Source organism: Azolla caroliniana, unplaced genomic scaffold (genome assembly GCF_043228905.1).
Source record: "Azolla caroliniana isolate FFs.n. ecotype wild unplaced genomic scaffold, voAzoCaro1.0.p SCAF_1, whole genome shotgun sequence".
NCBI classification, from domain to species: domain Eukaryota; kingdom Viridiplantae; phylum Streptophyta; class Polypodiopsida; order Salviniales; family Salviniaceae; genus Azolla; species Azolla caroliniana.
In genome coordinates, this window is record NW_028230436.1 from 10,908,025 (window position 1) to 10,932,465 (window position 24,441).

The following is a 24,441-nucleotide window of genomic DNA, read 5'->3' on the forward strand; positions in this document are numbered from 1 at the left end:
CTCTGATCAGACACTGAATAAATGCATTTATCTGAAAAATGCTAATGAATTAACCACATTTGATACTAATGAATAACCAAGGCACGGTAATCTTGTTTAAAATACTTAATCACATAAAAAGGTACAAAGAAAAACACTTTATATGCGATACTTAAGTGTCAATCGGTAAAATACTTAAGGTACAAGGAAAACACTAATGATACCGAAGAAGAAGAAGTCTCAACTGAAGAAGGAGAAGAAGAAGAAGAAGAAGAAGAAGAAGAAGAAGAAGAAGAAGAAGAAGAAGAAGAAGAAGAAGCAGCAGCAGCAGCAGCAAGAAGAAGAACAAAGAAACGGCTCCAACATGTAAAACAAAGACGAAGTCAATATTTTTGTGCCACGTCCTTAGCGACGAAGTCTGATCAGACAGATTATTCACGCTCTTTCCGCCATGCCATTGTCACGTCCTGCTCAGGATCAAGAGAAGGAATCCAGCATGATTGATGTCAGTGAGCAACCTACAGCTATTTCAGAAGATCTAGAGAATCCTAGTGTTTCAGAGAGCAATCTTGTTCAACAGTCTGAGGAAGAACTTGTGTTCGCATCTCAAGTTGTACTGCAAAATGGAATTTCTGCTGATAGAGATATCCCCTCTTTGGTGATCGATTCAGTACCTCAAATTTCCCTACCGCGTGTAAACATCACATCATGGAGAAAACTTAAGAAGCCACTTGGCAGTGGCTCATTTGGAACAGTGTACGAGGGGCTCTCTAAGTAAGTTTTCAACTTTTGAGTATTCTTTCCATTTAATGTGTAGTCAGAAAATTTCATCCTATAATATTGCATAATTACATGTTGAAATGCTATAAAGTGTTTTTTGTATTGACCCTTTTATACTATTGCATAATTACATCAAACATTAACCTTAAAAATGAATGTATTAGATGGGATGAATGCCATTTATTATTCGAGTTCACTTTTCTTTTCCATTTGTTTTGGCTGATATATATTTCTAATAACGAAAATCCACTGACTCTTGTAGTACACCGTTGGTAGTAATCACTTTCGGATTAGGTCAAGGTAACAATGCTGGATGAACTCATTGTTCTTGCCCACTCCATAGTTTCTCAAAAATTTGTACTAGAAAAAGGCTTCTAGATGTTTGTTTCTGGTGTTAATGTACTACGAAAAGACTTCTTGATGTATTTCCATTGCACTGCAATTAAATGGGATAGGATTCCTACATATCATCTAAAGAGGTATTGTAGAATCAAGGTCTGATTCTTAATGAAGCAAGCATGATTTTCCAAAGCAATTATTATTCACAAGAACTTTCATTCTAATGGTCATGGATGCTGCTGGATATTGGTATGATCCAAGATCTGAGCTCAGGTTTTGTATTTTGATCGAAATGGAAAATTTATTATTTTAAGCATGTAAACCTTAGTGGGTCTTCTCATTTAATAGTACCTTGCACAACTTCCATTTATCATTGCAGGGATGGAATATATTTTGCAGTAAAAGAAGCGTCCTTGTCAGAGAATAATATTAAAGTGCAGAAATGTGTTTCACAATTGGAACAGGTACGTGAAATAGCTTATACATTTGTCTTTTTTTTATGTCATCACACATCTAGAAAATTATGAATTAACTTTTCATATCGATGTTTCATTTATTTTTCCATATTTTTCTTAGAACCATTCCTTAGAATACAATCAAACGCCAGATTTCTTCTAACTATTCCCAATGTTCTCACCTGGAATGTTAAGAGATGGATCGATGAACTCAAACCATGCCCGCTATTATATATACTCTCCTACATATTCAATGTACCATATTGTATATTTTCTTGAAAGAGCTAGTCCATGGTGTACGTGTAATGATAGGTTGTAGCGAAGGGAGTTCTGGAGTATGAGTTTGAAAATATAGTATTTATGTGGAAAGTCAATTTTAGGATTGGGAAGATGAAGTATTAAAGCACTTGTATCACTTATATATTCATATATTTGAATATCTAAGTTCACAGTTTCTTTTCTAGTCTCAGAACTAACTTCTCCCTCTATTTTCTATTCTCTATTGCTCCCTGATGTCCATTTATCATTCTGAGTAGCAAAACTTGTCTTTTCTCTCTTCAATTCTGTTGTCTTCTCCTCTTTCTCTCTTCAATCAGAAAAGTTTATCACCCTGATGATTGGAGCAGTGGCTATACCAAACCAAATACAAAACCTGGCTCAATTCTGGAAATATTGATGTCTAGTGTTTCTTGAATCCTCATTGCCATCGTCCACTGGAATGATTCTCGCTAGGAAGAATGCCCAGGTTGACGTGATTCCATAGACATTTTCTTGCCATATTCCTTAGCTTGCATACGTTTTCTTGGTGTTTAAATTTCCTAGGATATGCATTCCATCTGTTGTATTTAAGGAGAACATCAAAAATAGAATTTTCTGTATCCCAATCTAGAACCAGTTAAATCTTGGATGGATCCATTGAGATTCCCTAATGAGACTACATATCCCAGAAACTCCATTTGACCGTGTTTGAAATTGCACTTCTCTAGTTTTTGGCATAGACGCTTTACTCTCTCAATGGTTGTAGAACTTGACAAATGTGGAAATCCTCCTCCACGTAATGCTTATAAAACATCTCCAAAATCATTCCACCACATGCATTAATATCATGTTCATGAATCTTTAGGAAACCTAGAGCTTTTGTTTTTGCATGAATTCATCCATATTCATAATCATGATTTGTCTCAGAGTCTGATTTTGGCCTCTAGTAGACATTAAATTTCTTTCTTTCTATTCTTAATTATATTTCTAATAATTATTATTATTTAGTTATGTTTATTCTGGTTTGCTGTTCTCAAAGATAAGACTATCAATGGGCACGGTTTTGGCTCAAACCTAACCGAACCGAACCGTTTGTCTTATCAACATTTTAAGATGTAATCTCTTGTTTGATCTTATAGACCATTTCGAACTCTTAAAAGACATTAATACATCTTTCTTTCTTTCTTTCTCTCTCTCTCTCTCTCTCTCTCTCTCCTCTTTGTCTCTCTATTTGTATACATGTTTGTCTTTCAGTTTTTCTATTGCTTGGCTTATGGAGTATTTGGTTGTGACTACAGGAAATTGACGTACTTAGCAGATTCCAACATGAGAATATTGTTAGATATTATGGTACTCAAAAGGTTAGTAATATCTAACTAAGATTTCTAATATTCGTTTCAAAAATCTAGAATTGGCTTTATTTTTTATTCTAGAAAAGCTTTCTTGGTAAAATTATGTTCGTATATCAAACGATAGAAAGAAATGAGTAGATATTAAATAATGGTATTGTCTCAGTTTCACTTTTGAGTTATGTAAAAAAATTCTCTAAGGCTAATATTGTCTGGGCAAACCACTAAAGACTTAATTAGAGAGACAAGAATAATGCAAGGAAGAGAGAATGACGTAAAAAATGCAGTAATCAATACAAACCTGTATATGACAAAGCAGACCAATGCTACAAATGGGTAGCAATCACTTCAATCATATGATACTCTTAGTTTAATGTGCTATGCCTTGCTGAACATTCAGGATTCAAGTAGAGTGACAATGTTTTTACTTAATAGTTAAGAAAGTGTTTTATGAATATTGTTAAAGAGTGTATAGGGTTGGAACTATTGACTCTCATCACATTTTTTCATTTCTGTTATCTCTATCATTGTGATGCAAGACAATCTAATAATGGTCTTTTTTGTAACTCTATATTTAGTTCTCATGCACAAATCATTATTTGTCCAGAAAAAGTGCGTGAGCTTAATCTGGTTTAAATTTTGTAACTGATTATATCTGAAAATTTCACATGTGATGTAAATTTGCGGTACTAGAAAATTGTATCTATGAAATAATGAAACAGTATCTTTGCTTGTTGACAGAAACCAGACAAATTGTACATATTTTTGGAATTGGTCAGCAAGGGGTCCCTTGCCTCTTTGTATCAGGAGTATCCATTATTTGACTCTCAAATACGGATATACACCAGACAGATTTTAAGTGGTTTAAAGTATCTGCATGATTGCAACGTCATACACAGGTAATATTCATTCTTTGTTTGTGGTTTTTAAGGACCGCGATAATGGGGCTTACTTTAGCATTTTGCCATCCTAGGGATATCAGATGTGCAAATATATTAGTACACACTAATGGGAGGATCAAAATTGCAGAATTTGGACTAGCAAAACAGGTTTCTGCAAACTGTTTCATTAGTTTTATGCTTATCCATTCTTGTACTTCATTTTTTTGCTGCCTATGTAAAGCGTTCTCGGTGCAGTGTTGCTGAAAACTGTGTTGAAAATTATTGCAATATGTGTGCAGATTTCAAAATTAGATGAACTCAAGTCTTGCAAGGGAAGTGCGTGTTGGATGGCTCCGGAGGTTAGTTTTATCTCATTTGATTCATGTTTCTTTCAAATTAGGATTATGTCTCTCCAATGGCATGGTAAACGAGTGTTTCTCAAGAAGTTTCATACTTCAGAGGTGTAGCTAGCCACTATTAAAAAGGAAATCTGATACATCAAGTTTTATCCATATGGTCTTTAGTCCCATATATTTGTTTATATACCAATGGCATGGTTTGTGTATTTGTTTATATACCAATGAACCTCTCTCAGCAGACTTTTTAACAATCTTTTCCCCCCCTCATAAGGGTAGCTCATCAGGGTTCTATTCTTGTAGAAAGTTAGAAAAGGTAGTTATAGGTATTTGCCTGTTGAAGTGCCATTTGTGTTATAGTTGTATTTGGTACTTATAAAAGCATGATTGGACATGCTAGTTGTTAGATATAATCAATGATCAGCCCCAAGTTGTAAATCTATCCCCATATGTGCTCTTAGAGTGCACATTTTGTGATAGCGCCCCAAATGAGGAGCGGCTAGTGTGCAACTCTACCATATGGGTCGATAAGGTGTTAATCTAGGAAACCGTAGATGCGTAGGACACAATATATTTAGGAAAGAGAGAAATAGATAAAAGGATTGGCTAATCAAGTCAGCTAGAATATTTTGTGGGCAAGTTACGATGTACTTAGTCTTGAAGTATGCGTCATTGACTTCAAGATAAGTATTATCTAGCACTAGCCTGTACCTAGGGAGTTGGGTCATATTAAATGACAAGTCAGTTGACAGAAAAGGAATATCTCCACTACTGTCAACTGACTTGCACATTTATACTAAGACCAAACATAGATTATAAGTCACTTTTCTCACACAGTGGTCAGATTGATCATTAGTCCCCACTAATTTTGTAGTGAGCCGGTCCATATCCTATCTAAGCTCTAAGGTGTGAGCGCATGGGAAAACTACCATTTTGAACTACTCTCATATGTAATAGAAATTCTGTTTTCATATATCCATCTCTGCAGTTGTAACTCTATATACCTATCTACTCGATTCTCAATATTTCTAATATGGTATCAGAGCGAAGAGGTTGATCTAGATTAGGTATATACGGGTAGTTGCTGTCTAGCAACAGAGAGAAATAGAGAGAGAGAGAGAGACAGACAGAGTATCAATGGCCTTGTCCACGAATGTTGCAGCTGCTCCATTGCGCATTCGCCCACCTCCATTGTCTGATGGAAAGCTAGATGGAACCAACTACACTCTATGGAAGTTCAAAATGTCTGCCATTTTGGATTCCTACGAGTTGTTGGAAACAATCATGGGACCCACAGGGGGAGACCCTGAGCCCATGGCAACCTTTGACCCTGCACACCCTACCACATCAATTCCTCCAAATGCTGATCTACTTCGAGCCTGGAAGAGAAGGAATGCTGATGCGCTATGTACCATAGTCACTGGTGTATGTGACTCCGTACTAACACTAGTGCAACATACAACTAGGGCACATGAAGCTTGGAGCATATTGGCTAGCCAGTATGAGACCAGAAACTATACAAGGATACAAAACCTCGAAAATCAGCTTGCTGCAGAGAAGCTCGCTGATGGAGAGAAAGTAGAATCCTTTGTAAAAAGGATTAAGGATCTTCAAGATCAGCTGGCGGCTGTTGGAGTAGTCGTCTCTCAAGAGGATATGGCTCGTCGGTGCATTCGAGTACTTCCTTTCAAGTATGATGGCATTGTGACAGCGTTGAACACTCAGGTTCGACCCACTCCTTTAAAATTTGATGAACTAAGTGCAATGCTGCTTGAAGAGGAGCTTCGGCTGAAGACAAGAGAAGAAAGGGAAGATTCAGCATTTGTCTCTAGGACTAAGGGTGAAGGGGCATCCAATTCAAACAATGCGAATAGGATACCAAAGAAGAAGAAGTTCAATGGATCGTGTTTCTACTGTGACAAGAAGGGTCACACAATCAAGGATTGTCGAAAGAAGATGGCGGATGAGAAGAATGGTTCTAATAAGACTTCTTGGAGAGAGCCCGAGTCCGCTAACAATGTCGTAGATGAACTAGAGTTATGGGTCGCAACTGAAGAAGTGTGTTCTTCAGTTGACACTCAAGTTGTTGATGAGTCTTGGATTCTCGATAGTGGAGCATCCCGACATATGACCAGTAATCGTGACTGGTACAGTTCTTGGACACCTCTACAATAGCCCATCAATGTTGTGGTCGGGAACAATGCTCGATGTCCGGCCAAAGGAACCGGAACCGTCTCCCTCAAAGCAACGACCGGTGGGACAAAGCATCTCTCTCAAGTGTTGTACGTGCCAGATCTGAAGAAGAATCTACTGTCCATTTCTGCACTGACTGACAAGGGTCTTGATGTTCGATTCAAGAAGTCGGGTGCAGAAATAACAGATTCTGCTGGCAAGGTTGTAGGAATAGGGGTGAGGCGCAACAATCTCTATGAGCTGAGCGCGTTTACCATTTCTACTGACCACAGCACAAGTACCAACACAAAGCAATGGCATGAGAGATTTGGGCATCTCAACGTTGCTGTGTTGAAGGAGATGAAGAAGTCGAATATGGTAGTTGGGTTGCCAACCCTATCTGACTTAAGTCATGTTTGTGATGCTTGTATGATGGGCAAGCATCAAAGATCAGCCATTCCAAAAGAGAGTCAAAATCGGGCAAAGACTCCTCTACAGCTAATACACATTGACCTCTCTGGAAAAATGGTGACTCCTGCAATGGGTGGATCTCTCTACTATATGCTAATAGTCGACGACTTCAGCAGAAAGATGTGGGTTTACTTCCTTCGGGAGAAGGCTGAAGCTTTTAAAATCTTCAAAAGATGGCATAAGTTTGTCGAGCGAGAGTCTGGAAAGTTAGTGAAGGAGCTACGCTCTGATCGAGGTGGAGAATTCTTATCAATAGAATTCTGTGAGTATTGCAAAGAGCATGGAATTAAGCGCCAACTTACAACTGCCTACACCCCACAACAAAATGGCGTTGTCGAACGTCGAAATCGAACAGTTGTCGAGATGGCTAGGTGTATGTTGAAGGCACAAGCGCTGCCCGACCCATTCTGGGCTGAAGCAGTGAACACAGCAGTTTACATCCTCAATCGGAGCTACACGAAGGCACTTCAAGGGAAAACACCCCAAGAAGCTTATTCAGGCAAGAAACCTTCAGTGCTGCACTTCAGAACCTTTGGGTGTATGTGCTACGCACATATTCCAGATGTGAGCAGAAAGAAGTTGGATGCTAAAAGCAAAAAGTGTATCTTTCTCGGATATAGTGAAGAGTCAAAGGCCTATCGACTCTACGATCCAGAGGCAAGAAAGATATTGACAAGCCGCGATGTGGTGTTCGATGAGGAACAACCACAGCTAGCTGAGAACAACGATTCTCAAGTTATCTCATCAACTGAAGAAGTATTTTACCCAATCCCGACCCATTATCCAAAAAAGGAAGCTGAACCATCTGATGGTAATGGTTCACTAGTTCAGCCTATGCCAGTCCCACATGTAAAGAAAATACCTAAGTGGGCTCAACAACTCTTCAATGATCATACTCCTAAAGTTGAGTTTCCTGAAACTTCAACTGATGGATTACGAAGATCAAGAAGAATACAGGAGCAAGGAAGAACCTCTGACCACATTGTCAACATGGCTCTGATGGTGGACATCATAGGCTCAGTGAGTGAGCCGACCTCGGTGGAGGAAGCTATGGCCGACCCGAAGTGGAAAGAGGCGATGATATCAGAATATGATAGCATCATGAAAAATGACACATGGGAGTTGGTAGAGAGGCCAACAAAGAAGAAGGTGATAGGCACGAAGTGGGTATGGAAAGTAAAGTATAAAGCTGATGGCTCTTTGGAGAAATTCAAGGCCAGGCTAGTAGCGCAAGGATACTCCCAAATTGAAGGGTTCGATGTACAAGAAACATTTGCCCCGACAGCTCGCATGACAACAATTCGAATGGTCATAGCGTTGGCTGCTTCAAGAGGATGGCCGATTTATCAAATGGATGTCAAATCAGCATTTCTGAATGGGCATCTCAAGGAGGAGGTATATGTGACACAACCACCGGGGTTTGAGATACCGAATTCAGAAAACAAAGTTTGCAAGCTGAAGAAGGCACTATATGGTCTAAAGCAAGCACCAAGAGCTTGGAACAAGAGGATAGACAGCTTCTTACGATCAATCGACTTTAAGCAATGTGCTTCGGATGCAAGTATGTATGTCAAAATGAAGGACGGGAAACAAGTCATCATTATCATTTACGTGGATGATCTAGTACTTACTGGTGACCATGAAGAGTGCATTGGCCAAACACAAGAGTGTTTGAAAACTGAGTTTGAAATGACAGACTTGGGGATTCTACACTACTTCCTTGGAATTGAGGTTTGGCAAACCTCGGTCGGCATCTTCATGTCACAAAGAAAGTATGCAACAGAGATCTTGAAGACCTTCGGGATGATGGACAGCAAGTCGAAGTCGACTCCAATGGAGTCAAACTGCAAGCTATCCCAAGAAGACTCATCACCAATGGTTGACATAAGGAAGTATAGACAACTAGTAGGAAGTCTAATTTTCCTATGCAACACTAGGCCGGATATTTGTTTTGCAGTCAATGTGGTGAGTCGATTCAGCAACAAGCCGAAGGAGACTCATTGGAAAGCTGCTCTACGTGTATTAAAGTACATTGTGGGTACTTTAAATTATGGAATCTTCTACAAGCCAACAATTGACCAACTTAGTGGATATTGCGACTCCGATTGGGCTGGAGATAGTGATTCCAGAAAATCAGTTTCTGGATATTGTTTTTCAATAGGATCTGGAGCTGTTTCATGGAGTAGTAAAAAACAACCAACAGTGGCACTATCTTCAACGGAGGCAGAATACAAAGCAGCATGCATAGCGGCATGCGAGGTAGTTTGGCTAAGAAGAATCCTTATGGATGTGGCAGTCCCAATAAGGACGGCAACGGTATTGAGGTGTGACAATCAGAGTTGCATGGCCATTGCCAAGAACCCCGTATTTCATGCACGTACTAAACACATAGAGATTCAGTATCACTATGTGCGGGAGCTAATAAATGATGAGATTGTGGAGCTTGAGTACTGTCCAACATCAGAAAATGCTGTAGATATCTTCACAAAGGCGCTTGGAGCAGAACAGTTGCAACAACACCTTCGACGACTAGGTGTTGGCCCAATTCCAAGTGAACTCAATGGGTTGATCATTGAGGGGGCGTGTTAGATATAATCAATGATCAGCCCCAAGTTGTAAATCTATCCCCATATGTGCTCTTAGAGTGCACATTTTGTGATAGCGCCCCAAATGAGGAGCGGCTAGTGTGCAACTCTACCATATGGGTCGATAAGGTGTTAATCTAGGAAACCGTAGATGCGTAGGACACAATATATTTAGGAAAGAGAGAAATAGATAAAAGGATTGGCTAATCAAGTCAGCTAGAATATTTTGTGGGCAAGTTACGATGTACTTAGTCTTGAAGTATGCGTCATTGACTTCAAGATAAGTATTATCTAGCACTAGCCTGTACCTAGGGAGTTGGGTCATATTAAATGACAAGTCAGTTGACAGAAAAGGAATATCTCCACTACTGTCAACTGACTTGCACATTTATACTAAGACCAAACATAGATTATAAGTCACTTTTCTCACACAGTGGTCAGATTGATCATTAGTCCCCACTAATTTTGTAGTGAGCCGGTCCATATCCTATCTAAGCTCTAAGGTGTGAGCGCATGGGAAAACTACCATTTTGAACTACTCTCATATGTAATAGAAATTCTGTTTTCATATATCCATCTCTGCAGTTGTAACTCTATATACCTATCTACTCGATTCTCAATATTTCTAATACTAGTTGTAATCCAATTCTGATCAACTAAAGATGAATCGATCATGCATGTAATAGTGGGTAAACTTGGTATAAGAAATTGGAAATACATCAAGTGATGGTTGTTGTGAAAGTGAAGTAAGTGGTACATTAATCGGCCATCGTAATACCTACTGTATATAATCGAACCTTCGATTGTCTTTTGGTTTAGTTTCTATTTCACTTCTTGAGTGTTATCTGTATTTTCTCACTTATGAGCTCTAGATATTGCTCTTGTGGCATCAAACCATGTTGTTGTAATCATGTATCGGGGCTCTCCTAAACATGTTTTTACTAATGCTTCATGTGCCAAAGTGCACTGCTGAAGTGGACAATAATGATTATGGTACATCAGTCTCTAGTCCCATTACCCATAAATGTTCGAGTTATTCCTTGGGACATTTAATGATGAAAAGTTCGCCTTTTTGTTTTTTCTTTCTCAGTTACATGTGGCTATATCTTCCTTTGTCAAATTTTCAGGTTATCGACCCAAGGAAGACATATAGCTTTCCAGCTGACATTTGGAGTTTGGGTTGCACTGTCCTTGAGATGGCCACAAGGGCTCCTCCTTTTGGGGACTTAGAATGGGTATGTAGTTCTGTTAATATCAAATTATTTATTAATCTCTGATTTTTGAAATACCAAGGGGTGCGCAGGAAATTTAGTGAAAATGAAGGGAATGTTTTTGGTAATAACATGTTTTTTCTTTGGTACCATTATAGCATCGTGTATTGTGGAAGGTCGGACATGGAGAGCCACCTCCGATTCCTCACTCATTACCAGAAGATGCAAAGAGTTTCATTAGAACCTGTTTGGAAATTGATCCTATGAAAAGGCCTTCTGCGAGTCAGCTTTTGGAGCACCCCTTTGTGCGATATACTGATTAGGAATCGGCAACAGGCAACGGTTCGGTTTGAACCAAATTGCGAAACTGCGGCTTAACGGATTAACGTTTTAAACAGTTTGGTTCAGGTTCATTATTTTTTTAACGGTTTGGTTTCGCTGGGGGAATAGTTCGTTTCGGTTCAAACGGTTTGAAACTATGTTGTAAATGGTTTAAATAGTTTAAAAGGTTTAAGGTTGTCACTTGATTATTTTTTCTTAAATATTTTTTTGAACAACTTTTCCTTTTAAGGCTAATTATGATATTTTAGGGAAAAAGTAAAAAATGAAATATTGAAAGATTTAAAATTATAAAATTGAAAGTTGACCTAACTTGAAAAGCAAAATCAAACATCGAAACCGTGGTTTTAATGGTTTGAAAATCTCTAAAATCGTTTGGTTTGAGTGTGGATTTTCTTTAGTAAATGTTATCATGGTTCGGTTCAATTCAATGTAAATTTCAATTCTTTAAATGGTTTGACTTAGATAGCCTTGAATCGAACAAAACCGTTGCTGATTCCTAATACTCATGGACATTACAAAAGATATCTATTTATTTGTCCCATCTCAATAGACCCTAAAGTTCTACTATGTATATTCTCCTAAATGCTTATGTGTTCTTGATAAACTTTTCATTTCCGTACCCACTTTCCCACATTCTTCTGAAACCTTGTGTTAAAATACTCTCCTACAAACCAAGATTTTTGAGAAAAATATACATACAGAAATTCAAATACATTCTAACATGCATGTTTGTAATTGCATTCGAGTATCTAAACAAGGACAAACACATGACAAGATCCTCCTTTAGAGGCAAAAACAATATATGAACTGATGTAGGTTTTATCTTTGTTAAATGTCTTAACGAGAAGGATCAAGTTCTAGTGGGAATCTCTCAATTGTCTATGATCTCATTCACTACCTGGGACATCCACAAAATCAACGTCCATGTTGTGAAAGTTATGCACTATAAGCTCTCAGAAGCCATACTCTCTATTTTTTACGTGGATTGACTTTTGCCATCATGTTGTTGCAAAATTCCATATGTATGTGTCGGAATGGTGCCAGGTAGTGAAGGAGTGGAGATTCCGGACAAGTTCTTACTCATCCTTGCTCGAACCGTCGCCGATCCAATCTTCATCTAGCTCCTCGTCCTCGTACGCGCTTTCAGCCTCTACCTCCAAATCCGGCTCCACCTCAAGTTGCTTCTTGAAGGCTTTTATCCGCTTCCTTGCCATCAGCACCGCGATCCTCGCCCCTTTGAGCTCTGCAAGCTGGTACGTTGCATTGTTGTTGGCGCTCGTCACCACATACGAGTTGATTTGTGCTGGTTGTCGAGGTTGCTGTCATAGACTAGCACCCAATCGCCTTCTTCGATCTTTCTCAGCCTCAATTGGTGTGTTTAGTCGAACCAATCTTTATTCCTTTCCCGCATCACTTGTAGCTTTGCCTTAGCTCGTTCTACGTCCTCCGGCCTTCGCTCGAGTTGTCTGATTTGCGTCGCTAACAGCTTCTCCCGACTCATCTTGTCCGACTAGTCAACCAACATCCATGATGTTATCGTTTATTCTATCGGCATGATTGGCTTTTGTTTGAACATGAGGTCAGATGGCATGTATCCGGTGTTGGGTTCTTATTTTGAATCCCTAAAAAACTTAACAACTTTAGGGTTATGAGGGTTTTTATGGATAGGGGGAAAAACCTCCTAACGAGGGGAAAAATGCCCATGTAGTCCTTAGTGTGTTCACACACATTACTGTCCTAAATGTGTTCACACACATCACTACCCTAATTCACACATCACTACCAAAATATGTCAACAAATCCCCCTTGGGAGTGATGCAGTGAACAAGGAGCTGTCACTCATGGTTAAACAAGTGCTAAGCTATGTGGATAGAGATGACTCCACAAATGGGATTAGGCCTAAAGCTTTGCGGAAAGCTTCAAACTTCTCCCTAGGCAGAGCCTTTGTGAAGAGGTCTACAATGTTCTCTTGTGTGGGCACATAAGCCAAACTGATCTCTCTAGTGGAGAACCTTTCCCTGACATAGTGATAATGCACCTCAATGTGCTTAGTGCGAGCATGGAACACAAGGTTCCTCGCAACTGCCATTGTGCTTTGACTGTCAGTGAAGATGGTGGTGGCAGAAGATTGACCAACACCCAAATAAGCTAAAAGGCTTCTGAGCCACACACACTCAACTGTAGCTGTGAAAGCTACCCTATACTCAACCTCACAACTAGAAGTGGCCACAATTGCTCAACCAAGATATGCATGAGCTACCAAGCATGAAGCAAAAACCACTTGTGGACACACGAGTGTCATAACAACCAACCCAATCAGAGTAAGAAAAAGCATGCAGGTTTGGTGGTAGTGATCCCCCCTTGGGATAAAACAACCCAAGTGATCGGGTACCACTCAAGTAGCGAAAGATGCGCTTAACTGCCTGCCAATGCTTAACTCCGGGGCAATGCATAAACATGCTCATCTAAGAGACAACAAACTGCATGTTAGGTCGGGTTATGCATAAGTAAATCAAGCATCCAATTGCCTGCTGATAGAGAACAACATCAAATGCATCTCCAGCATCATGAAGGCGCAAACGTAAACTTGTCTCCATGGGAGTGGCAATAGGTTTATAGTCTTTAAGGCCAAAATGTTGTAATAATGTGTCAATGTATTTTGATTGACACAAAGCTATTCCACCATCAATTTGCATGAATTGAATGCCCAAATAATGATGCAAATGCCCCAAATCTAACATCTCAAAAGAGGCATGCAAACAACCATAAAGTTAGCAATCTACTTCTCATTGGGACCAGTGAGCAACATATCATCGACATACACAACCATGATAATAAATACATCATCAACATGCTTAACATATAAGGTGCTTTTAGTTGGACTATTCTCAAACCCAAATGCAATCAAATAGGCATGTATTTTTTCATACCAAGAACGTGGTGCTTGCTTCAAGCAATATAATGCCTTTCTCAACCTGCACACTTTGTGTTCATGCCCTTTCTGCACAAAACCACGGGGATGGGATACATACACTTCCTCATGAAGATCACCATTTAGAAATGTTGTTTTAATGTCCAACTGATGTACATTCCAACCATGATGAGCTGCAATTGCACAGATGCTACGAACAGTAGTCATACGGCAGGTGGGAGCAAAGGTCTCATCAAAATCAATGCCTTTTTTTTGGGACATAACCTTTCACAACAAGCCTAGCCTTATACCTATCAATTGTTCCATCAGGTTTACACTTTAGCTTATATACCCACTTAGTGCTAATAGCCTTCTTGCCAGGAGGCAAGTCACATAAAGACCATGCACTAGTCTTCATAATAGCATCATATTTTGATTGCATAGCAACCATCCAATTTTTTGAATTTTGTGCTTCAGCAAAAGAAACAAGCTCATTCTCATCGCAAAGACTAGAGGCAACCATAGCATAACAATCCGATGCAAAAGAAACACTATGCTAACCTGAACGAGTACGATATGATAAAGGAAAATCCAATTTACTGTCTTGCAAAGTCTGCAACAACCATTTAGGCACAATCTTTGCCTCCTCTATATCAACCCTCTCATTAATAAGTGCATCATGTAAGCTTGCATCAGAAATAGAATATTCTGCATCGGAAATGGAATGATTTGCATCATTATGAGTAGCTTCCAAAGGTTGAGAAGGTGCCTTAAGTGGGCCTCAAGTACATGAAAGAATTGGTTGAATTGCATCCTCCACAAAAACACCATGGCTAAGCAAAATGCGTTTAGATTGTGGATGATATAGACAATAGCCTTTACTTTCAGAACTGTATCCTACAAAAATACATTTCACTGCTTTATCATCCAATTTTTGCGTTGTTTAGGCACTAATGCATATTCCAAACAACCAAATACACGCAGATGAGCAATAGATGGTTTTTGGCCATGCCAAGCTTCATATGGAGTGATAGAGTGCAGTGCTTTAGTGGGACACTTGTTGAGTACATATGTTGCACACATGACAACGTCAAGTTAGAAACTATATGGTAAGGCCTGACTTTTGACCATACACCTCGCAATTTCCATGTGTGACCCGTTCTTTCTTTCAACAACTCCATTTTGTTGAGGTGTATATGACACTGTACATTGATGTTTTATCCCACGTTCAACGAAAATGCATTAAACTCAGAAGACATATACTCCCCCCCCCCTCCCGATCAGAACGGAGGGTGCCCATTTTACATGCAGCCAAAGCTAGAAATTGTTTGAAGCACAGAAACACTTCGGACTTTGCCTTCAATGGATATACCCATGCATGCCTAGAAAAGTCATAAATGAAAGTCACGAAATAAAGATAGTTCCCAAGAGAATGCGTTTGCATAGGACCACAGACATCGCTATGAACAAGCTGCAATTTCTGCGTAGCTCTAATTGAACCATCTTTTGGAAAGGATGAACATTGCATTTTGCCCAAAATACAACCTTCACAAATATGCTTCCGAGGTGCCTCAAGTTTGGGCAAGGAGGACACCATTTCAAATTTCTGCAGGCGAAGCAAAGTTGCAAAATTCAGATGACCAAATCGTGCATGCCAAATCTTTGCATTTGAAATAGCCTGAGAATCTTGTATTGCACATGCGGAACAATTTATAGATCTTTCATAATCTACGAGCTTATATAGCCCACGACATAAAATGCTAGAAGCAATAATAACATCCCCATTGGACAGATCATGAACTGTACACCTATCATCAACAAATTTAACAACCAAGCCAACCTTGGCTAATGCTGAAACTGACAACAGAGTTTTCTTGATCCCTGGCACAAACAAAGCATCTGACAAGGTGAAAGGACTACCATCAACAATAGTCAAAATGATCTTACCAACACCCATAACTGGATAAGATGAGTTGTTGGCGCATGTGACAGTATTCCCTATAGGGGCAAGCTCCAATGAAGTGAAGAAATTGCGTTGCGAGGTAATATGTTTGGTTGCCCCACTATCGAAGTACCAGACATCTGATTGTACAATAGATATTCATTGTTCAAGTGAAGATGGGTCAAAATTGCAAATAGTAGTAAATGCCCATTCTTCATTTTGCACAAGATTTGCAGACTTTGTTTTTGGTGCAGAGACTTCTACAACAACGAGTCCTACCTCCTTTTTCTTTGCCTCTTTTGCAGCCAATTTTGGACAGTTCTTCATAATATGATTAATTCCTTTACAATATTTGCAAAAACGTTTTTGTTTTTGCTCTTGTTTTCTTTCATTCACTTGTGAATTATTAGCAAATCATTGCTTGGTAGCAAAAGAGTTCCATTTACCTTTGCCCTTCTGACTAGCTAGGAAATCTTGATCTACAAGACGCATAATAGACTTGTTTTGCCTAGACTAATATTCCTGTAACAAAACAAAGACTAGCTCCTCGAATGATAAGGCATTGGGATTACCTTTCATCATTAAACGAAGAGTAGAATCAAAACTCTGATATGAATAAGGAATATCATTTAGAACAGTTTGCACAAGTGAACTATATGGTATTATTTCATTAGCAGAAATGAATTGTTCCTTTAAATCTTTGATTTTTGTAAGAAAATTGTCCATAGAATCACCTTCATTCATGTGCTCACTCTCCAATTGTTTTAAGAGATAAGCAACACGAGCCTCATTTCTTGCTTAGTACAAAGTGGTAAGAGTATCCCTAACATCCTTTGCTGTCTTGCAAGAGCGAATATGGGGAATAATGGCACGTTTCATAGACAAAGTTATGAAAGCATGTTCCTGAGCATCTCTGCCATCCCAACGAAGTTGCTTTGTAGTTGGCACAATAAAAACTGTAGCATGGGCATGAGCAGGATGATCAACATCCTCGTTAGAATAGTGCCATCAACATTTGTGTTCTCAACAACAAGACGTTTTTCAGCCCCTTGAACCATATTCCACAACCCCTTTGCTACTACTAATACATGGCGCATCATATAAGCCCAAGGAGGGTAATTTGTTCCATCTAGTTTATCCTCAACAACAAGCATCTGAAATACATCATTGCTCTCAGCCATGGCCGTGAACTGAACATGTTTTGATGTAAAAAATGGACTGCTGAATGAATAAAAGGGAATAACGTACCTCTTTGACTTGAAAGATGAACAAGTGAAGAGAAAAGGGAAACAAATTTGATTTCTAAGGGTTATAGGATTTTCTTGGAGGACTCAAGGAGGCTTTTTTTAGGATTGAATCGACTTGGAAGCAGAAAAAAACACAACTAAAACTGCGCAGAGGAAGAAAACATGCAGAAATTTGTTTTTTCAACAGTAGAAAAATGTCACCACAGATGGCACAGACGGAGTGCGTATGAGAGCCGTTGCGTTGCTGCTGAAATGTCGCTTTGTAGCTCTGATACTAGTGTTGGGTTGTTATTTTGAATCCCAAAAAAACATAACCACTTTAGGGTTATGAGGGTTTTTATGGACATAGGGAAAAACCTCCTAAAGAGGGAAAAAAGGCCCATGTAGTCCTAAGTGTGTTCACACACATCATTGTCCTAAGTGTGTTCACACATTACTGTCCTAAATGTGTTCACACACATCACTATCCTAAGTGTGTTCACACATCACTACCAAAATATGTCAATATCCGGTTATCGAACTCTACGTAGTTCGGTTGGCCGAACAATTCCTTAGCTTCTTGCGTGTTCAACTCCCCTGGGTCTGTCACTATCTTCTCGACGCACCCATACCAGTAGACTACGTCTTCGATTAGGAACTGGCATACCTCCACGATTGTCTTGTTTGTTAAGGTCCGACCCTCCACCTGGTTCGTTAGGTCCTCTCTTGCAAGCACCAGGTACCGCATCTGCCCCACCCCCATCGGCATCGTCACTAAATCGACCATCTACTTGAAGTGAATGGTTGACGGGTAAGTTGGGTGTAGCTTGTCGCAGTGTTGGATCGTCGAATGCATTTGGCAGCTCTCGCATGTGGACACAAAGTGGTGCACATCTTTGTACATTCCGGGCCACCAGTACCTCTCCTTCAACTTCTCGAACATGGCACATGTCCCTCTATGTCCGGACCAGGGACTCTCATGAAATTCCGACATCAGCACCGACTACTCATCCTTCGTCACCACGTAGAGTGGTGTGCCGGTTTGCTTCTTTGGATGCCGCAAGATCTTCCAGTCTCGTAGGAAGAGCTTATATGCCTTCTTTCGGATCTGATTCGCTTCCTCCTTTGTCCACGATGTGTCCGACGCTATCGTGCTTAGGAACCTTCCGATTAGAAGCCTCTCCCTGTTGTCTTCGTCCTCGTCAAACTCGTTCTGGGTCGGAGTGCTTTGTTTGTTCGCCGACATTTGAGCCAACTCGAAGAAGTCCACGCCGACTTCTTCGTCTTCCGATACCGTGCCGTCCTCTCCTTTGAACCGTGCTCTTGACAAGATATCGGCCATGGTATTGTCTCTCTTGGAGATGTGTCGTATCTCCTGATGCAGGGACTTAATATATGCAACCCACCTGAGCATTGCAAGGTCTGGAGTTGCGCATCCAGAAACCATATCGAGAATGGGTAGGCAATCCGTCTCGATTATCACCTCCGTCCCGACTAGATAATCCTTGTTGGCCTTCACCGCCGAAACGATACCCACAATTCGCGCTTAACTTGGGCGTATCCTTGTTGCCGCTCACTTAGGACCTTTGTGCTGAATCAGATGGTGAACCACGTTCCGGCTTTGTCTTCCTGGTTTATAACCCATCCGATTCTGGTCATATTTGTGTCCACCGTAACGAAAATCAGGGTGTCCTTCTTGTACACTGCTTTCCGAAGAGCCAACGCCACCGTTAGTCTCCAGACCTCCTCTGAGTGCTCTTCTCTCCAGTCGGACCTTCACCCTTTCTTCAGCAAGCCGTAGAGTGGCTCTACGATGTGTGCGTAGTGCAGGGTCCAAATATGATAAAAGGCACATGCCCCTAATAACCATCGAACCTCGGTGGTTGTCTGACATTCCTCCTTCATGGCCGCGATGGTCTCCACTAGGGATCGGCAACGGCTCGGCTCGGCTTGAACCTTGCCAAACCGGCTCAAGCTGGCTAAGCCGTTTATAAACTTTAGAGAGAGGGGGAGAGAGAGAAAGAGAGAGAGAGAGAGAGTGAGGGAGACTAAACAGACGATGGGAGACAGAGAGAGTGAGTGAGGGAGAACTACACGAGGGGGGAGAGAGAGAGAGAGGGAGGGAGACAACAAATAAGGAGAGAGAGAGAGAGAGAGAGAGAGAGAGAGAAACTACACAGAGGGGGAAGAGAGAGAGAGACTACACAGAGGGGGGAGAGAGAGAGAGAGAGAGAGAGAGGGAGAGAGTCGAGACCACAGACGTGAGAGAGAGTGTGGGAGGGAGAGCTTGTACAATGTATACTATAGTATATAGTGGATCATCTAATATAATATAGTATATAATATAATTGTGTGCTTTTACCAAAAGAGAGAGAGAGAGAGAGAGAGGTTTCCAAACCGTTTACCAAGCCGGTTCACAATCCGGTTTAGCCTTGAGATCCCGTAAATGGTTTAGGCTTAGCCGGTTTGGCTTGATCCAAGCCAAACCGGCTAAGCCTAAACTGAACCATTGCCGATCCCTAGTCTCCACCTTTGTTAGAGACGGTTTTCGGCCGTATGGCCGCACAAGTGACCGACCACTAGGATCTTGGACTGTTTGAATGCCGATTTCTCTCCAGAGAAGGTGAGTAGTGCAAGCCTCTGCAATATCTTCTCGCCGTCGGAGATGTGGTTCGACAGGAAGTTCCGGCTTCCATCCTGTCAGACTGACTTGTCCTTCACATCCTCCGGACATCCCTTGATTGGGATGTCGTCTACAAACGGCATGGTGATGTCTGGGATGCAGTCCCTCTACACTTTGTTCATTGCATTCACCATGTGTGCCACAAAATTCGTCCCACCTTGTGGTAGGGTACACATCCGAACTAAGTCGAGAGGGGTCCGCATCATCGTGATGTCCCTGCTTTCAACGGCTAGTTGGAATTGGTTGTACCCAGAATATAAGTCGCTGACTGAGTAGGTAGAGCTTCTGGTGAAGGCTTCCACGAACTCATCGATTGTCAAACTGACTCCTACATTTCGAATGGTCACCTTGTTGACCGGCTGGAGATCCTGAATGAAGTGCAATGTGCCGTTCTTCTTTAGCACCGTGAACCACCGATTCGAATAAGGGGCACTCGACGGTTTGAGAATCCCCATCTCTACCTTCTCCTTGAGCAACTCCATCAACTTCGGGATGTGAGCTCTCGATACCGGAATCGGTTTCAGACTCCACGGTACATGTGGTACGGTGAATATCACCATCTGTTCCACGATCGTCAGGTCGACGCACCCGATCTCCCCCGGTGAGAATGCAAAGGCTTTCTTGTTGTCGTGCCTTTCGGCGCTGGATCGTTGCGTGAATCGGGTGGGAACCGCTGGGGTTTTGGACTAGGAGGAGGAAGAATTTGAGATGATTCTAATTATAAATAGATTATTAGAAACTTGGGAATCCCACAAGTATAATGTATTTTATTAATTAATATTTAGATAAGAATATGTATTTAGATTGAAAGAGATAGATATGGAAATCTCGTGAATCCCACGAGTATAGTTTATTTCGTGAATCCCACAAATATATTTTATTAATTGGTGTCTTTTAGAAATATATCCAATTTCCAAATATTTCACACACCTTATTACATTGTGCTCCCCATCCTTATATAGTGATGAGAGAGTCTTAATAATCCATGCTTTTTCTCTAACAATAGACTATATGCTTTATCTAACATGCTTTTTCTAAAGTGATCTTGCTTTTTCTAACTTGATGCGTTTTTATCGATTATGGTGTTCATGCACGCTACATGTGCATACGTAGCTTTTTCTTTTATCATGTGTTTATCCTATTGCCGGATATTGTTGAGCTCTTGCCGGAGCTCCAACTTCCGAGCCGTGGTACTTGCGACGGAAATCTTCTGGAGATTTTCTCGGGCCTCCTTCGGTGACTTTGTGTCTCTAATGTAGATGAGCATCTGGTCGTACACATAGGACCTGAGGCAGTACAACACTTTGCCCGCTAGTATGCACTTATGTTTCTAACGTTTACTTTTGTAACATTAATGATATGTTAGTATAATGGTAAGGCTTTGCATTATTAACATGGAGGTACAGGGTTCGAATCCTGCCTTATGCATGTAACAATTTTTTCTTCTATTTACAAATTTGTCTCTTTATCCGGTGAGAGACTCTCACCGGCCTTCTTTATCCGGCTCTTTATTCTGCTTGATCCGGGCCTCCTTACCGGTTCCTCCTTCATCCGGTTCTCACCGGTTCTTCTTACCGGTTCCTCCTTGCCGATTCTTCCTTCATTCGGTTCTCTTCGTCCGCTTCTCACTGACTGTCACCGACTTTCTTCATCCGATTCTTGCCGGGTCTCCATGTCCCATCCGAAGGGACCAAAAATGCAATTTTCTCATAGTGTGCGATTTACACTACGACACTCGCCCCCTCCAAACCCGCACATCCTCCGGTATGTGCCGAAGTTGTCGGTGATTGTTAGTCTCCTCCGTCCGGTCTCCACCCGATTGGTTTCGTTGCCAATCCCGTTGCCGGTTTTGTTCGGTTGCAGGTTTCTCGTAATTCTCCTTTACTCGTAGTACACTCCATTTCTCTCGCTATGTCGACTTTGTCTCTCCATTTTGAGCATATCCATTCTTTCCACTCGAACCATTGTCGCCATCCGATCCACCATATTCTTTGTTCTCTCTCGTCATAGAATCTCACGTTAGTGTTTAAGTTCTTCCTGTTAGAGCCTTTCTTCTTTGTTGAGATCTCATCGTTAATAATACCCTTAAAATCCGCTTGGCCCTTGTTATCCATGGTAGTGTCTTTTCCGGATCGGTCTCGCCCGATCGACTTTCGGTTGAGTCGTATTAGCTTCTTTCTGATTCGGTCTCATTTGATCGGCTTTCGGTTGAGTCGTATTAGCTTCTTTCCGATTCGGTTTCGTTCGATCGGCTTCCGATCAAATTCGTATTCAGTCGAATTGGACTCGGTTGATCGGTTTTGACCGAGTCGGCCCCCTTCCGGGTCGTTTTTTGTTTAGATCGGAATTTCGTCCAGATCATCTTCCATTTGAACCGGCTTCTGACTTTACCTTTCTTGCTACCACCTCCCGTCTCTCCGGTCTCACGTTGGTTCTCAGACAAAACCGCCGAAGTCTCTAGAATTAGTGGGCAGGAATCCTCGGTATTACTGTCCTCCATCGTTTCACCCATGGCCACCTTCTCGGCTATCTCTCCGTCACATGCATCAATGTCCTTCGTTTTCTCTCCGCCATCTTCTGTCTCTTCGGTCTCACGTTGCTTTTCGAACGCAATTGCCGAAGTGTCTAGAACTAGTGGTGGGAAAGTTTTCATACGGCCATCCGCCATTGATTCATCCATAGCCACCTCCGATTCGATGTCATCTTTCGTGGTGACCTCCTCAATCAAGTCCGCCTCGCACTCTTTATCTCCCTCGATCATGCAAGCATCGATTATGCTTACCCCTTTTTCACCCGATGTTTCAGATAGTTGTATACTGAAACCTTCTTTCGTTCTTGAAGTGGTGTTCGCCACTCTCAAGTCATCGACCTTATCCTTGGCCGTCATTCTTTCGCAAGACAAGAGGATGTCTTGTTCTATACCCTCTCCCGTAGTATTGACGTATCGTACTTCGGCCTTCTTATTAGCCACATCGTTCATCCTTAATCGATCATCCCTTATAGGCCATGTTGTTGCCGACAATATTCTCATCTTCCTCTTATCATGTCTTCGGCATACTCTTTCGACTTCAACCCAATCCTCGGTAATACCATTTGCACCGTCATCATCTTCGAGTTTGATCCCGATGTCCATCCTTTCTTTCCGATCGATCAATCTTACGAACATTAGGACTTTATCTTCTCCCAACAATCTTTGTTCCCGCTCCGAGAGTCGAGCAAAATGATACTCGAACTCTAGGAATGCTTGTGTCGCGCTTCGGTGGGTCTTCTCCGATGCCACCCATTCTTCGAACTCGCGTCGATCTCGTCCCTTCGATCTCTCGTAGTCATATGCCTCTCGTAAAGCTTCTTCAAAGGAACCCCATGTAGGGTTTTGTTGCCGTATCTTGTGGATTTTCTCTAGTAGCTCATCCATGGCCACCCGACTTAAGGATATCACTTGCAATTCTTCCGGTATCCCATGTCACATCATCGCCGCCTTGTAGTCACATAGATAACGTGACACATCCTTTCCGTTGAATTGCCCGTTTCTTTGCACAAGCCCTCTACTTCCGATTTGATCTCCGACATCAAGTGTTGTTCTTGGAGTATGCGGTTAAGCATCATCGTTATCATGCACATCACCTCTTGTTGATTCTCCATCTCCTTGCCACTCGCTTTCACGTCGGGTTCACCAACTGTGTCGTGCCTTTCGGCGTCGGATCGTTGCGTGAGTCGGGTGGGAACCGCCGAGGTTTTGGACTAGGAGGAGGAAGAATTTGAGACGATTCTAATTATAAATAGATTATTAGAAACTTGGGAATCCCACAAGTATAATGTATTTTATTAATTAATATTTAGATAAGAATATGTATTTAGATTGAAAGAGATAGATATAGAAATCTCGTGAATCCCACGAGTATAGTTTATTTCGTGAATCCCACGAATATATTTTATTAATTGGTGTCTTTTAGAAATATATCCAATTTCCAAATATTTCACACACCTTATTACATTGTGCTCCCCATCCTTATATAGTGATGAGAGAGTCTTAATAATCCATGCTTTTTCTCTAACAATAGACTATATGCTTTATCTAACATGCTTTTTCTAAAGTGATCTTGCTTTTTCTAACTTGATGCGTTTTTATCGATTATGGCGTTCATGCACGCTACATGTGCATGCGTAGCTTTTTCTTTTATCATGCATCTTGGGTCAATCGAGGGGCGTCTGTTGCACGATTGGCCGCCGCCTTCCCTTCAGGCTTGAGCAATGTAAAGATCGCGCACCATCTTTGTCAGCTCTTCTAGAGCCGCGCCCCCGGACGATCCCTCGACCACATTGGCTGGAACCGTGGCCGACTTGAGCCACCGTCTTGTCTCTTCCGACCGAGTCGGAATCTCCTCCGACCTCTTCCCGATAGTCGGGCCGGCTGTCCATGACCCCACGTCGTTCCATTCTCGCAGTTTGTCAAAACGGCCACAAACTCTTTTGACCACGGCCCAATCAGTCATGAGCCCTT

General features: G+C 41.3%; 1 protein-coding gene across 1 annotated transcript; it reads left to right on the forward strand.

Annotated features, from left to right (window-relative positions):
• The first annotated feature begins 203 nt into the window (after window positions 1-203).
• Window positions 204-11,412, forward strand: LOC147868960 (mitogen-activated protein kinase kinase kinase 1a-like). Its single transcript, XM_087325206.1, has 8 exons — window positions 204-753; window positions 1,478-1,562; window positions 3,110-3,172; window positions 3,902-4,059; window positions 4,134-4,209; window positions 4,341-4,400; window positions 10,753-10,860; window positions 10,995-11,412. Exons 1-8 carry the CDS (start codon window positions 431-433, stop codon window positions 11,157-11,159), a joined length of 1,038 nt encoding a protein of 345 aa, XP_087181332.1. The 5' UTR covers window positions 204-430; the 3' UTR covers window positions 11,160-11,412.
• Window positions 11,413-24,441: the final 13,029 nt, after the last annotated feature.

What these genes read in the sequence shown, in the direction of transcription:
- LOC147868960 (XM_087325206.1), top strand. Translation starts at nt 431, where the DNA reads ATGCCATTGTCACGTCCTGCTCAGGATCAAGAGAAGGAATCCAGCATG. An exon ending in GATTGCAACGTCATACACAG is followed by an intron (nt 4,060 to 4,133) that starts GTAATATTCATT and finishes TTGCCATCCTAG; the next exon opens with GGATATCAGATGTGCAAATA. An exon ending in AATTTGGACTAGCAAAACAG is followed by an intron (nt 4,210 to 4,340) that starts GTTTCTGCAAAC and finishes ATATGTGTGCAG; the next exon opens with ATTTCAAAATTAGATGAACT.